Source organism: Microtus oregoni, unplaced genomic scaffold (genome assembly GCF_018167655.1).
Source record: "Microtus oregoni isolate MIOR12 unplaced genomic scaffold, Mior012 000000F_ref0000247, whole genome shotgun sequence".
Taxonomy (NCBI): domain Eukaryota; kingdom Metazoa; phylum Chordata; class Mammalia; order Rodentia; family Cricetidae; genus Microtus; species Microtus oregoni.
In genome coordinates, this window is record NW_024543059.1 from 61,429,905 (window position 1) to 61,446,657 (window position 16,753).

General features: G+C 42.6%; 1 protein-coding gene and 1 long non-coding RNA gene across 3 annotated transcripts in view; one reads left to right on the forward strand and one right to left on the reverse strand.

Annotated features, from left to right (window-relative positions):
- The window catches only part of LOC121448679, a 28,351-nt gene extending 21,129 nt beyond the window's left edge, over positions 1-7,222 (reverse strand). The window contains exon 1 of the long non-coding RNA XR_005974382.1: positions 6,890-7,222. This is a non-coding gene — a long non-coding RNA (uncharacterized LOC121448679). The remainder of the gene's footprint in view (positions 1-6,889) is intronic.
- Positions 7,223-7,402: 180 nt separating this feature from the next.
- Positions 7,403-16,753, forward strand: part of Sh3glb1 (SH3 domain containing GRB2 like, endophilin B1) — a 29,209-nt gene continuing 19,858 nt past the window's right edge. For both annotated transcript variants that reach the window (XM_041652832.1, XM_041652839.1), the window contains exons 1-3: positions 7,403-7,660; positions 14,947-15,088; positions 15,962-16,090. In XM_041652832.1, the coding sequence (XP_041508766.1) occupies positions 7,589-7,660; positions 14,947-15,088; positions 15,962-16,090 (343 nt within the window). In that variant the 5' untranslated portion in view covers positions 7,403-7,588. The remainder of the gene's footprint in view (positions 7,661-14,946; positions 15,089-15,961; positions 16,091-16,753) is intronic.

Sequence of the window (16,753 nt, forward strand, 5' to 3'; positions counted from 1 at the left end):
CAACTGTAATACAGAAATTAATATTTGAAGTTATTAGAAAAATTGCTAGATTTAACTAATACTAATTATTTTGCTAAATAGAAATCAAGACTAACATGTCCTCAATCATTAATCATTCCATTTATTATGGAAATAGATCTCTGTTCTATTTTCATAGTGTGATTCAAATTCACATTCTATATTAACAAAATGAAAATTTATACAAGCCACCTGAAAGGATTTGTGCATAGATAATAGCAAACAATTTTATATTTGAATTCTCTGTAACATAATTGACAAGAAATACTTCCTGTTTGCACAACTGAAGTAAAAAGGAACTATGGAAGTAATTTGTAAAGAAAAATGGTCTCAAGGGGTCAGAAAGTCAAATGTCTTTTGTCATTGGCTGAAGGTGTTTTATCAGTCCTAGGCGCAAAATGACGAGCAAAGAGTGCTTTTGTTCTTGAACTGTGGGCATCATAATGGAGTTCTGTTTCTGTCCTGGGGCCATCATTTGATCCTAAGAGTATTACCAAGATGTGTAATTAGATCTGGGATTTTTTTCACTGCTGTAAACTTTGCATCCAGAGCAGAATTAGATATAGAATAGACAGTCAATAAACATTTTTTAAATAAGTTCATTCTTTTATACTCTCAAAAACAAATATAGCCCAATCATATCAACAATACCTACAGAATATTGTGTGTGCATGATAATGTGATCTACTTTATAACACTAATCTTAACTAAAGCATAAAGTTTCAAAAAATCATGTATAAATGTATATAAGACCTCAATAGAATGTAAAAGCTAATACAAGCTGGTAGTGCTGCTATAGTATGATCTTCCTAAGGAAAAAAGTTTTATTAGAGAAAAGCCCTTTCTTATAGGCAAGATTTAAAGAACTTTTAAATATCTAAAAGGAAGGAGCAACATGAAATCATGAAACATCAACAAACCAATTAAAAAGAACATATGAAAAACAGGATTACCTAGTTGATTTCATGCCATTAATCTAAAGATGATTTAATATAAAAATAACATCGGTACATGACCATATTAATCACTGAAAAAATACTTGGCAAGTTCTGATGAAAAGAGAAGGAATAGAATCTTCCTGGTGGAGGGAGTTTGATTGTATTTGGTAAATATAAAGATATGCACACTACTTACAGGGATGTCCGTGTGCGTGTGTGTGTGTGTGTGTACATGCGTGCATGAGCATGCTTGTGTGCGCGTGTGTGTGTGTGTGTGTGTGTGTGTGTGTGTGTGTGTACGCATTTGTGTTCTAGAATCCGTGAAGAAAGATACTCACTAGATCTGGATCTGAGGGTGGATGCTTGTAATCCCAATACTCAAGAGACTGAGGAAGGAGGATCACAAGATTGTGACCAGTGTGGGCTACATAGCAAGACATTATCTCAAAATGCCAGTACACAAACTGTAGGTTAGTTTTGTTAAGAATTAAAACCAGAAGGGTGGAGAGATGGCGCTGCAGTTAAGAGCCGGGGCTGCTCTTCCAGAGGAGGAAATTTCCATTTTCAGCACCCTCATGGAGACTCATAGCCGTCTGTAACTCCACGTCTAGGGAATACAGTACCCTCTTCTCGGCTCTGTGGGCACTATACACATGTGGTGGACATACATTCAGGTAGGCAAACTATCAATACACATGAAATTTTATAATTAAGAATTAGAACAAAACCTCTAACTATTCAGGAACTCGACAAGTAAGTAAGGTGTGGCGCGTTCGTGCAATCACCCTCCCAGCGAGCTGGTTGCCCTCTACTGTTATCCTAAAGCACTGACCAGACCTGGGCAAGGAACAGGACTAATTGGCTTACACATCCCAGTCCCAGTCTGTCACTGAAGGAGTTCAGGGCAAGAACCATGGAGAAAAGCTACTTACTGTCTTGCTCACTCTGACCTGCTCAGATATACAGCCTAGAATCACACACCCGTAAGTAACACCATCCACAGTGGATTGGGCCTTCCACCATCATCAACCAAGAAAATGCCCTCACAGACAGGCTCACGGGCCCCTCTGATGGAGGCAATTCTTCAATTTAGGTCCCCTCTTCCTAGGGACTCTGGTTTGTATCAAGTTGACAAAAAAAAAAAAAAAAAAAACCAGCATATACAAAACTGAAGGATACATTAAACATATTTCAAACATATACTGCTAAGTAAGGAAAACCACAGACGGGCAGGTAAGGTGTTTTATAAAGTCCACAGATTAAAATACAAATGGTTCTATGCTTGTTTGTGGATATAAGTGGGCAAAAGAAGCACACTAACCTCTTCAAGTGAATACTTTGGACAGGGACAGGAAGGTAATTTAAGCTAACGCTATTGGGAGTTTTAAAAGACTTACCTTATTTTAAATTATGTGAATGGGGGAGTGGGTTATGTGCACCAGAGTCAACAAACGCCAGAAGAGGGTGTCTAATCCCTTAGAGCTGGAGCTGCAGGAGGCTATAAATTGCCTGATATGGGAGTTGGGATCCGAACCCTGGTCCTCTGTGAGAGCAGCGAGTATCTGTAACCTAGCACTGGGTGCTGAGACAGGGGGATCCCTGGGGCTCAATCAATCTTCGTCTGACCTTGTCGTGCATGCACATGGGCACATGTACACGTGTACCTACACATACGCATGCACACACATGCACATGGGCACATGTAAACGTGTACCTACACATATGCATGCACACACATGCACATGGGCACATGTACACGTGTATCTACACATACGCATGCACACACATGCACATGGGCACATGTACACGTGTATCTACACATACGCATGCACACACATGCACATGGGCACATGTACACGTGTATCTACACATACGCATGCACACACATGCACATGGGCACATGTACGCGTGTACCTACGCATACGCATGTACACATGCACATGGGCACATGTACGCGTGTACCTACGCATACGCATGCACACACATGCACATGGGCACATGTACGCGTGTACCTACGCATACGCATGCACACACATGCACATGGGCACATGTACGCATGTACCTACGCATACACATGCACACACATGCACATGGGCACATGTACGCGTGTACCTACGCATACGCATGCACACACACGCACATGGGCACATGTACGCGTGTACCTACGCATACGCATGCACACACACGCACATGGGCACATGTACACGTGTACCTACACATACGCATGCACACACACGCACATGGGCACATGTACGCGTGTACCTACGCATACGCATGTACACACACGCACATGGGCACATGTACGCGTGTACCTACGCATACGCATGCACACACACGCACATGGGCACATGTACGCGTGTACCTACGCATACGCATGTACACACACGCACATGGGCACATGTACGCGTGTACCTACGCATACGCATGCACACACACGCACATGGGCACATGTACGCGTGTACCTAAGCATACGCATGCACACACATGCACATGGGCACATGTACGCGTGTACCTACGCATACGCATGTACACACACGCACATGGGCACATGTACGCGTGTACCTACGCATACGCATGCACACACATGCACATGGGCACATGTACACGTGTACCTAAGCATACGCATGCACACACATGCACATGGGCACATGTACGCGTGTACCTACGCATACGCATGCACACACATGCACATGGGCACATATACGCGTGTACCTACGCATACGCATGCACACACACGCACATGGGCACATGTACGCGTGTACCTACACATACGCATGCACACACACGCACATGGGCACATGTACGCGTGTACCTACACATACGCATGCACACACATGCACATGGGCACATGAAAAGTTAACTAACGAAATAAAAAGGAATGCTTGCTTTTATCCAATACCACTGAACACTGCTGACTCAGTTTTACTCTCTATCAATACTGAAAACAATTTTAAAAAGCAATACAAGTTGGCAGAGAGAGGACAAAGGGAAGATAAATAAATACACGAGTTCCTATTATCTCATCTTTAATATAGTAATGAAATGATTATGTCTAAGATTAAAATAAGTAGCTTGGAAAGAGAAGAAAGGAGATAGCGATGGGTGCAAAGAGGCACACCCCTGTATCCCAGCACTCAGGAACCTAAGTAGGGAGATTACAAGTTCAAGGCCAGCCTAGGCTAGAGAGATCCTATCTAACAAAACAAAAAAGGAAAAAGAAATAACTCATACAAAATAACTCTGTATGTGCCCTGCCCACCCATTCCATTCTATTACTCTGTATGTGCCCCGCCCACCCATTCTATTCTATTACTCTGTATGTGCCCCCCACCCATTCTATTACTCTGTATGTGCCCCCCATTCCATTCTATTACTCTGTATGTGCCCCGCCCACCCATTCCATTCTATTACTCTGTTGCTGTCATTCTCATGTTTGGACCTGATTCACCCATGCTTCATCCATATTTACAGAAAAAGACAATGAACACATGCCAGTGATGGCTAATTCTGAGCATTTGAGTTACCAGTCTCTTTCATCATTGTTCATTTCTGTGCTGTTTAAATATTTTGATGGCCATGCACTTTATTCATTAAATCACTGAAGTATTTGTTTTAAAATCCAAAAATAAAAGCAAAAAATGTTATGCAAGTGTAGGCATGTACACACGCATGCACATGAGTGCACACCTATACACAGACAGAAGTTGAAACTACAAGCAGCGTAGAAAGATACAATTGCAGAATCAACGCTGCCCACCCTTCCGCTCTTCAGTGTCCCCATGCTGCCTTCCCAGAAGCAAGCACAGCACCTTGACAGTTCCCTCCCTCCCTTCCTTTCCTTCCTTCCTTCATCCCTCCCTTTGTTTCCTTTCCTTCCTTCCTCCCTTTGTTTCCTTCCTTTCTTCTTTCCTTTCCTTTCTTCCTTCCTTCCTTCATTTCCTTCCTTCCTGTTTCCTTCCTTTCTTCCTTCCTTTCCTTCCTTTCCTTCCTTTCTTCCTTCCTTTCCTTCCTTTCTTCCTTTCTTTCCTTCGTTTCCTTCCTTCCTTCCTTCGTTTCCTTCCTTCCTCTGTTTCCTTCCTTTCTTCCTTCCTTTCCTTCCTTCCTTCTTTCCTTTCTTCCTTCCTTTCCTTCCTTTCCTTCCTTTCCTTCCTTTCTTCCTTCCTTTCCTTCCTTTCTTCCTTTCTTTCCTTCCTTTCTTCCTTCCTTTCCTTTCCTTTCTTCCTTCCTTCCTTCGTTTCCTTCCTTCCTTCCTTCGTTTCCTTCCTTCCTCTGTTTCCTTCCTTTCCTTCCTTTCTTCCTTCCTTTCCTTCCTTTCTTCCTTCCTTTCCTTCCTTCCTTCTTTCCTTTCTTCCTTCCTTCATTAAAGAGCTGGTGAGCTGACTTAGAACCAGAATTCAGTTCTCAATCCTCCAGTGTGGGTCACTGTCTGTAACTCAGGGGATTTCTCTTCTAGCTTCTGAACTCAGCGGACACACATATGGTCCATGGGCAAACATGTAGACAAGACACCCATATACTTTTTTAAAAATCATTCTACACCATAACATACAGATACACTTGTCTGGTATTGTTCCTTAATAATATATGGCAAATTTCACAGAGATAATTTAACTTTTTAGTTTTGTTTAAAATGGCATTAAATAGCTAATTTTGGAAATACTATCACAAGTCAAAAGATAGACGACAGAAAGAATTACAGTTTGTTCCAGAACGTTTTAACAGAAACCCTCCCCCTTTTCTCCCGTAAGTTTTGTTTTCTCTCAGTTGGGAATGGAACCCATGACCTTAAATGTACACTTGGAAACTTCTACCCACCTGGCTACATCCTCAAAATTTTCCCCAATTCTTTCAAATTATAGAGCTGGCCTGAAACCTGAAGAGAAGTTCTGGGAGCATAAGACTCCTCTAGTTCTTGTACAACGGCAGCAGAGCCAATGCTAATAGCTGCCCGTTCTGTTCTCTCTTTCTCCGCTAACACAAGCTCTATTTTATCCAAGATGACAATATGTACTGTTAAAAATAAGAGCTACTATTCTCCCACAGACGCCCTTCGTTTCTTAACAGGGCACATTACATTTATGAGATTGAATTGCCATTGTGAGGGGCTAAAAGGCCCAGTTCTAGCCAGTGAGGTGAAAATCAAAGTTTACTAGCTGGGGGATAGGGAAATGCTCGATTTCAAATAGAGAAAGAACAAATAGAGAAAGTACTTTCGCCTTACCCTTCATCTGCTTTTCGAGCTGAGACTATATGAGGTACCTAGAGGTTCCGAGGCATCTTGAGACATAAAGATTAAAGCTACATGATAAGAGTGGCAAAGCAGAACCTAGCGTATACAGTGGTCCGGTCCCTGGCATAAGGGAAGGAGAGAGAGGAAAGAGGGGGAAGAACAAGAAAGAAAGAAAAAACAGAAAGAGGACGATGAGTTTGAAACCATCCTCGGGTACCTGAAGGCAGCCTGGGTTACATGAGGCCCTGTCACAGAAAACAGAAAGGAAATTAGCGGAGCGTGGGGGCTCACGCCTTTATCCCAGCACCAGGAATTGGAAGGCTGAGGCCCTGCCTCACAGTTAAGAACTCAAGAGTGAAAGAACAACGCATAGCAGGGTAGGATCTGGGTTCCCCTTTTGTCTCTCTGACACGCACTCAAAGATCCTCCCAAAGCTTTGTTTGTTTCCTAGATGATTCTAAACATGTCTCAGATAATCACAAGCCATCACAGGGGATCGATCTCTTCACCACAGACTCAGGGCCTGGCAGTGAGTGAAGCCATAGCAGTGAAGGGGACAATAAAAACAAAGGTCTCCACTCAAGCCATCGGTAGCCCTGGACACCTGGCCACATGCAGGAAATCCCGGCCAGCGATTCTGTAGTGTCGGTTCTATTTATGCGTAAAGAAATTTAGCCCATGCTTTCCTGTCAGAGATACTCACTGAGGCTCCCTGGGAGAATCAGGGCGGGTGCACAGCAGCCCAGGAGGCTCCTGTTCTTGGAAGAACTTCCACTGATGCTCTGACCATGGCCCGGTCCCTAGTGACCTCCAGGGTCGCTGTTCTGAGAGCCTCAGGTAGGAGCTGCACCCCCTCCAGGGGTCGCTGTTCCCCCAGACCCACTACAGCGACTCCACCTGGCGGCGAGTCTTAGGCCGGCCGCTAGGGGCCGCTGTCCCCCCGGACCAGTGCACTACAGCGACTCCACCCGGCGGTGAGTCCTCGGCCGCCCGCCAGAGGACGCTGTTCCCGCGAAAACCCCCGCCGAGGCCACGCCCCCACGGTCGGTTGTCTTCCGCCGCCCGGGAGGGAGCCGGCTCCACACTGCGGGACCGCGGGGCCGGGGCGGGTGTTTTCCCTGACGGACGTGACCTGCGTCCCGGCGGCGGCTGCTCGGCGACGCGCCAGGCCCAGCGTGCGAGCGGCCGGCCGGCCGGGCGCGCGCTCTCGGGTCGGGCTCGCCACACCCTCCGCCTCTCCCCCTCCCCCAGGAAACGACAGCTGCGCGGGGCTGGCGCCGCCTCCCGCCACCTCCCACGTCCTCCCCGCCGTCGCCCGGCGCCCCAGCCCCGCCGTCGTCGCCGCGGCGCCCCCCGCCTCCCCGCTAGCCCGGCCGGCGGCTCTGTCCCGCCGTCGCCCGGCATGAACATCATGGATTTCAACGTGAAGAAGCTGGCGGCCGACGCGGGCACCTTCCTCAGCCGGGCCGTGCAGGTACGGCGGCGACGGTTGAGGACGGGGCGGTGGCGCCGGGGAGGCCGAGGGGAGGGCGACGCCGACGACCCGGCCTGCTGCTGGGCGCGGCCTGACGCCCCGGTCCCGCCGGCCGTTTCCGCGTCGCTCTACCCAACCGCCGCTCGGCGCCGAGCGAGGCGAGCCCGGACGCGGCCCCGAGCGTCCGCCACCGCGGACACACCTTGGGCTCACCCCGGGCCGGAGGCCTCGGTGCCCCGGCGGGCGAGCCAGGGCAGGCTGAGCACCTCCGCGCCACCCCCACCCTTCCCTTGGGTCGCCCTCGCCCTCCGGGCCGCGTCCAAGGAGGGAGTTTCCTTTTCCTGCCCCACTGCCAGCTCTGTTCCCACCAGCCCTCTCCGCCCCTGGAGCAGCCCGTGGGGGGAATGGAGATTGCCTGTCCCTGTCGGCGTCCCAGCTTCACCAAGGACGCAGGAAACCTAAGATTAGGGGCGCCCTGACCCATTCCCCAAATAGGATCTAGAGCAGGGGTGAGAAGCGGGCAGGACTCGTGTTGTTGTGGCTGTGGTCACGTTGGTATGCTTCTGGCACCCTTGGAGGGGGAAAGTTCACTGCGGCTCCTTATTCTGTAATCAAGGAAGGGAACTTGGGCAATAGGGAACTTGGGCAGATTTTTACAGTCAACACATGATGCAAACGCAGTTAAATCTATGAACAGATGTCAATTTCACAACACGGGTTATAAACAATCTGGTATTTGTGTTACTGACATAGGGTAGCAACAGAATTCTCTTCTGTAAGGAGAAAAGTAATGCCCCGTGTGCCAGAATTACTCCGAACTATATGTCTCCCTTCTGTTACTTCATTTCGTGTATCCTTTACCCCACTTTTATTGACACCGTTGATATCATATTGAGTTGTCCTTGGCAAAAGAATGGGAGAGTCCCCCAATTAATGACCGCCTAGCTTATGAAAAATAGTGTGACGAGCAGTTTGCTGTCCATTTAACATATTCGCTGCACCCTCTGTCACCTCGCCAGAGACGCAATGGTAACCCTCCTTTGGATAAAAGGAAGCAGCCTCAGAGATGTAAATAGCTTGCTTGACTTGTGTGGCTAGTTGTCAGCTGTTGCCCTCTGGCCTACTCCGACACTAGAAGCTGGTTTTTCTGAGTGAGCACTGCAGGCTTATGTGTAGACTAGGGACACGAGGCGGCCCTAAAAGACCTTGAAGATCATTTGTTATCAACAGCGAGTAACTGAGAGATGGGAAATTCTAATTCCATCTTGCTTTTGACTTCCTGAGCCGATGTGATGAGTGACAAGCTAGCTGCCGTACTTTGTCCTTTATCCTCCGTCCTTCCCAGATATGTATGGCTAAATAAATGGGAGACGAAAGAAAAACATTTTTAAACTCAAGATCAACTCCACTAGAGAACAGAGTCTGGTATTTTTTGTTTAGTGTTGCTTACCTGTATTCTGGATATTTAATGAAGATTTGACATTTCAGAATGCCATAGCTTAATACAGTTGTTTCAGACACATAATGTGTTCTGCTTCAACGGCGCACATTTATGAAATTCAATCTAAATTATTGAGAGACTCAGTTTTAAAAAATTAAATCTGGAAAAACTTAAAAGCTGCACTTCCCAAATGAATTTTAATTGTTCGTTGTTTCAAGTGCTTTTTAAAAAGGTTTTTAAGTTGTATCCTAATATGTGAGCTGGCAAATAATTTTCAGTCTTATTCAAGCATATGTTCCATGCTTAGCTTCTGTATTAGGAACACCACTGGCTAGCAGCTAATACACTCAACAAAGTGTTTCTCCTCATGAAACTTAGAATCTCACAGAACACAGACTAGAGTAGCAGGTGATGGTAGTGAATAGCGTGCCAGTAGAGGCGATTGTTGCAGCAGTGGGGGAATTCGGCATGCCCTTCTCAGGATGAGTACAGACCTGAGTGAAGTAATGAGACACAGTATGTGGAGGTTTTACTTGGCTTTTGTTTTGGAAGAAAGGTATTCCAGACAAAAGAAACAAGTTCAAAGACTCTGGGGCTCTAGGGATACTGGGGAGATCCAGTGGGAAAGAGCTGTGGCCACACGGGCTGCGGGTGTTTGTGATTTAGTTGGCAGTCTTGGCTGTCACATTAGCCCTGGAGCATGAGAAAAAGATGTGTGAAAAAGGACCCCTTGGATTTTGGATTCAACCATTTTTTATTAAAAAGGGAAAATTTAAAATGGAGAAAGTCTCCTTTAGTATTAAGGTTCCTTTTATATTGTCTGTAACTATTAATGCCACATGCTGAAATATTATGGTTAACCTTACAGTTTGGGGTTTGCCTGTACGGTTGAGAGCAGATTAGCAGAGCGGTGATAGTTATTGAAGCTGAATTGTGGGTACAAGCTTACAAAGTTTCATTATACTGTTTCCACTATACTATTAGTTTTTTGTATGTTTGACACATTCCACGGTGTTTTTTAATTAAATTTTTAAGGAAAAGGGGGTGTTTCTAAAATAAAACATGAAAGCTAGAATGCTGGCATAGTAGTTTACAACAAAACCCTGTTTTTATTCCAACATTTAGTCAATGACCAAGTTACTCCTCTGAGCTGTGGTGATGCGGGTACAGTGCCAGCTTCGTGCTAGGAATAGTTGTGAGAACTGTGAGCCAGGCTTTCTCTGTCTCCAAGGAGTTGCCTTTCAAATCAGATTGGATGTTAAAAAAATGGACCATTCCCTGGGCAACTACTGTAGGTACCTTCATGTCACCTAGACATTTTTATTAGAAATTAAATTTCTTGTTTAAAAAAACATGAGTCAAAACTATTCAAGTATATAAATAGATAAGTCTTGACTTACAACAATATTAGGACAGAATGTATCCTAACTCATCACAGTCCCTGCCTTAAAGCAGTGTTTAGAGAGAATCTATGAGTTAGACGTTCTGTCCTCATGCTGTTTTCCTGTGCTACAGATGAAATAGTATGAAAAACCGCATCCAATTATACTTTTTGAGAAGTTGGGCCCCCAAATGTAAGATCCTGGGAAATTACTATTTTTATAAGTTTGCATTTTGATAAAGAAACAGAAATATAGCATTAGCAATGATACTGTGTATCTGCCCTAGCCCCCTCCCACTTTTTTTTTTAATTCAAGATAACATTTAAGCCATCCTTAATTTGGTAATTAACTGAGTATCTTATAAGAAGCAAAGATAGACCTCCAGTGCTGTAAACAAGGAAGCACAGGGTATGGTATATTTGAACTATGGGAGTAAAATGAAGATTGTTAACTTCTTGAGGTCAGCATAAAATTATTCAATCCCAACTCTGACACCTCAGACAAAATGTTTAATAACTCCAACCCTCAGCTTATTCCTCACTAGAATTATTATCCCTATCCTGTAAGTTTTTTTTAATATGATACATACCTTAGTTTATGGAATTTTTGAACATAAACTGAGCCATGACATTGGGAAGTTCAGAAGCATGACAAAGATGCATTATCTTCTTTGGGGAAAAAAAATCATTGTAGAAATAAGCTACACATGGCTGCGCATACCCCAATGCCTAAACTCAGGAAGTAAGGCAGGAAAATCAAGTTGAAGGCCAGACTGGGTGTATATGCATGGCTGTCTGCCTCTCAATAATAATGATGATAATAGCAAATGTGTTAAAATTTTTGAAAAACTAATAACCAAGCTATGTTTACTGAAATATGAGGCATATGTATGAGTATAGTAACGCTAGAAAACTGAGTGTGAATGTGGGAATGTTTGCAGGTCTTCAGTGCCGTGCTCATGTGGGCCTTCCTCCAGCTGTTTTCTAGACTCTAGGGAAACCTGCCTTTTATCCATGCGGAGGCTGCTGTTACTGTCTTTGAGGGTTTGTTTTGTCCATTGTCTAAAGTAAAAGTTTTTATTTTTGTACAGTCTTACTGTATATGAGTCACTGTTGGAGTTTGCTTTCTATCGCTGTGATAAAGACATAATTAAAACCAACCTGGAAAGAGTTCACAGTCCACCAGCAAGGGAAGCCAAGGCAGGAACCCACGGAAGAGACCAGGTCCACCTGCCTACAGACGATTCTACCCATAGTGGGCTGGGTCCCCCTACCTCAGGTTCACAAGAAAATGCCCACAGACATGCGTACAGGCCAATCTGATGGAGGGAGTTCCTCCTTTAGTTTTTTTTTTTTTAAACCAGGTATATGAAGTTGACAACCATGATTAGGTGTCACAGTTAGATATTTATTTATAAGTTATATAAAGTTTGCTTTTTTCTTGTTTCTTTGAAGACTGTAAGTCCATAGCAAATAAATGGCTTGTTAAAAATATCATCTTTGCTCTCTTATATTTTCCTATATTTTTAAGACCAAAATATAAAAAATAATAAGCCAGCCGGGCGGTGGTGGCGCACGCCTTTAATCCCAGCACTCGGGAGGCAGAGGCAGGTGGATCTCTGTGAGTTCGAGACCAGCCTGGTCTACAAGAGCTAGTTCCAGGACAGGCTCCAAAGCCACAGAGAAACCCTGTCTCGAAAAACCAAAAAAAAAAAAAAAAAAAAAAAAAAGAAAAGAAAAAGGCCAATAGGCCTACTAGACTGAGATTATGAAGTATTTTTTCCCAAATAACTAACTTTATAATCATTAACTCTGAAATACTGTCCCAAACTTGTCTGAGTCCTAACTTGTTTTAATAAATTCAGTGACAATTTCTTGAGTTACTGTCATAAACATGTTTTAATAGTTTCTAATCTGTACCTATAAATCTAGTGTTTCTAAACATGTTAGACAAAACTGAGATTTTGCATACTAGACAAGGAGGGGCTGTATTTCCCTCACCCTTAGATAATACGTTTCAGTTAGTTCTACCTTGTAACAGACCAAACTTACTAGTAGAGTACCTCACACAAAGACTGACCTAATAGATAATGATGTTTAAATTCATGATGTTGACTTCTGTTATTAATCTATTCTTTGAAAATCTAGTCTTAGTTACAACAGATTTCTCTAAGGAAATTAATATTTAATATGTATAAACATGGCAAGTAAGCTGCTCCTTCCTCATCGATGCCATCTCTCTGAACTCCTCTCCCAGGCTGGCACCTTGCTTCTTCCAGGCTCATTTCTTCCTCAGTGAAGACGTCCCCTATTCTCCTGTTTTCTCCTCTTCCATAGCTGTTCCTCTCTACTTAGATTTATTACGTCACTCAGAAAAAAGTAGAGTTGCCTGTGTTGGTTTTCTGTTGAGCATCTTTAACCCTTTGCAGTGCTTACACTCTGATTGAGTTTTGTTTCTTCCCTACAAGAGTGTTAGATTCTTAAGAACAGAAACTTTGCCTGTTTTGTTGGAAACCTAAATGTTTGCCCTAGTTAGTACTAGTTAGTAACTAGCATGTGTGTGTATGTATATATATGGATATACATACATATAGAAGGAGAGAACCTACTGCTACAAGTTGCGCTCATGACTGCCACATATGTACATACGCATGCACACATACACTAAATAAAATGTAATTTTAAATTTTTAAAGAAAGACTAAATATTTGTTGAAGGAATGGATGGAGTAAAGGAACAACTGGCATATATTTTAAAAGCTAAAAGAAGTTTTTCTTGATAATCCTTTAAAGATGATGTTCATCTAAGTGTGTTTCCTTTGTCTCTGTGCTTTCTGAGTTTTACCTCACCATTGGAGGTTTAGTTTTAACATGTAAAATTCTAATATATGCCTCTCCAAAAGATGTGCTGCTTAGACTAAGTAAAGAACACCCTCAGAATGAGAGTGCAGTTTACATGGCTGACCTCAGGATCAGGGGCTTGCCATTATTGCTGCCCAGTTCTTAGTTTCCATGTGCTGCCTGTGTGCAGTCTATGGCGAGTTTGGAGGTCTCAAGGAAGTAGTTGGTCTCTGGCCCTATATAGGCTCTTTAGTAAAGAATATGAGGACCCTTCAGCTAAGAGTGCTGATAATCCTTTAAAGTATTAAGCCAGGAATAGTAAGGCCCAAGGAATGGATATAAGACTCAGAAAAATAAAGCAAAAGAAAGGATTGTAAGTGAGAGGAGAGAAAGGTAGGCATTGTTTTATTAGCTAACCACCACATCTGGATTTTTCTACAGTAAAGGGCAAGCGCCATATATTCTAGAAGAGAGCTACAGATGGTGCAGCACTTCAGATGTCACATCTGGTGGTTAGTTGAAAGTTCCCAGAAGGCGCCATATGAACAGAGACCTTTTTTCTCTCTTATATAGACACTGCTGCCTTTCCTTAGCCACCATCACAGCCATATAATAAGAATGGGTATGTTGAATGTATCCAACCTCATTTTCTGACCTTTAAAGAGAACACCTCCATTTGGGGCCTTGAGAGATGGCCCAGTGGATAAGAATACATACTAACCGCTCTTGCAGACCGGGGACCTGATTTGAGTTCCCAGCACCCATGTCTGATGGCTGACAACCCCCTGTAACTCCAACTTCAGGGATCAGTTACCCTCTTCTGGACTCTGGGCACCTACACTCATGTATGCACACACACATACACATATTTAAATTTGTTTAAAAAATAAGTCTTATAAAAATACTTCTTCTGTGTGAATAATGTAGCAAATATAACATATTAAACACCTTGTTAGAACCTACCCTGAAGAAACAAACCTAAGTGATGCTTGCATAGGTCCCATAAATGTGTGACTTGGGTATGATTCAACTTATAAGTAATAAATAAGTCAAAATTTAAATATTTCAAATTTGAATAGCAATTAGCAGGTTCTAAGCAGATACTTTTTTTGTAGACAGTCTTTCTTAATCCTCAGAATGCTTATGATTTGGGAAGCTGAAAAAAGTCAAAACCATTTTGAGCTACACAGTGAAACCCTATCTCAAAAAGAATATAATATGTTGTATCACTTTTATAAGAAAGGATGCAAAACAAAAACTACTGAAAAGTTGCCTGTGTCAATTAGCATACATATAGTCAGGATCTGAACTCAGATTTCACCAGTTCAAACCTCAGTCTTGTCAGGAACGTTTATGTACCAAGAAATTTAGAATTCACATCATGCATGTTAACAGAAGACATAAGATAGTCATCATAAGTGCTGTAGTAAGAGGGTGATGAATTACCATAGGCATGCACACACACAAAACTTTCATAAGTAATGGTTTACAGATAAGCCTGGAGTGTATCTGTTTATATGCTTAGGATTATTTGGATTTCAATTTGATTTCACTTATTAACAATTTCCTAGCATATATTTGAGCTGTGTTTATATATTCATACACTTATTTTAAATAATCACAGTTCACAGAAGAGAAGCTTGGTCAAGCAGAGAAGACGGAATTGGATGCACACTTGGAAAACCTCCTTAGCAAAGCCGAATGTACCAAAATATGGACAGAAAAGATAATGAAACAGACTGAAGTGCTTTTGCAGCCAAATCCAAGTAAGATATTTGCTTCTCGTCCGCCCTATGTATTGCTGGTAAACGTTTTTAAGGTTGAAAGTACAACTTATATTTCCATTACTGTTTCAGGACCTTTTTTTTTAAAAAAAAAAAAAAAGAAAGAAAGAAAGAAAGAAAAGAAAAAACTTTTCACTGTCATTTAGGAAGACACCAAACATTCACTTGTGACTGCCATGTACCTGTGTGCATGCACATGAGCACAAGTTTTAGGTCGTACTGTTGTTGGGTCGGAAGACTGCGCCCAGGCAGAATGCTTGTATCCTTCAAGCTCTGTGTCTGTGTTTAGACTCTCTGTAAGAGAGAATTAATACATGTTCATGATAAAACATGTCAGATATGGCTTCTATAGCTGACTAGCCTGCTTTTATTTAAGATGATGAGCATAACTTAAGAGTAGATTAAAGGCAGCTTCACTGGATATTAAGTTTATAATTCTTCTTCTGAAACTTAAGATCTCTGAGTATACCCAAATAACAAGTTTAACTTGAGAATGTTTCTGTACTAAGGTATATTACCAGGTTTCTGAACTATAAACTTTTAGAGATTATATAATAGTCAACATATAATTATATATTATTAAATTTAAAGGTATATACTTGAATAAATGCTAATTTTACATTTTTAAGAAGTAGTAAGTGACTGGAAGGGGAACAAACTTCTAAATATTTCTGCTTTTTTGAAATAATTGCTGATTGATTTAAAATTCTTTTCATTTGTTTTGGTTTGGGGGGAAAGGGTCTTCACTGTGTAATAGAGGCTGGCCATGAACTAGAGTGTCCCCCCTCCACCTCCCCAGTACTGGAGTTACAGGTCTGTCTTTTGAAACACTGGTATTTGTAACCTTTCTCCTAGATGCCAGGATAGAAGAATTTGTTTATGAGAAACTGGATAGAAAAGCACCAAGTCGTATAAACAACCCAGAACTTCTGGGACAATATATGATTGATGCCGGGACCGAGTTTGGCCCAGGGACAGCTTATGGTGAGTGAAAGTGGAAGGTTCGGAAAGGAACCATTTTCACATTTAGATTTCTGATGTTTAGAGATGTGAGCGTACAGTAGAGCCGATTTTAACTTTATTATGTTAAAATTATGATGAAAAAATAGTTACTTAGAACATTCACATCTTAGATCTTTTAGGTCTAAATGTTAAATGAATTCATGTTCTTATTAGCTTTCATTGCCTGTATTATAGTAGAAATTATTGTGATGACTTACATTGAAACTTTGAGTGCTTATTGGTATTAGAGCACTTCACATGCTGAGTGTTTGACCAGACCATATTGCTTCTAACCTCTGCAGTGTTAGCCCAGGTGTGTAGTAGTCGTCCTCTGGGTACATAAATGCGCTGCATTTCTAGTTCATGTTTTCCGTCACTCTTTACAGGTAACCCAGCTTGTTAGTTCCTGGACCAACTTGTATTACGTTGGAAGTTTTTTGTTGTTGTTTTATTTTGCTCTGTGTACATGTATGTGACTGTGTATGTCTATGTGAATGTGTGTGGTGTACATTCCACAGTGCTTATGCAGAGATCAGAGGACAGCTTGAAGGAATTAGCACTCTTCTATCATGTGGGTCCCAGGAATCAAATTCAGCTTGTCAGGCTTGGCAACTCTGGCCCTACACAGACCACAAAGTTCCATGT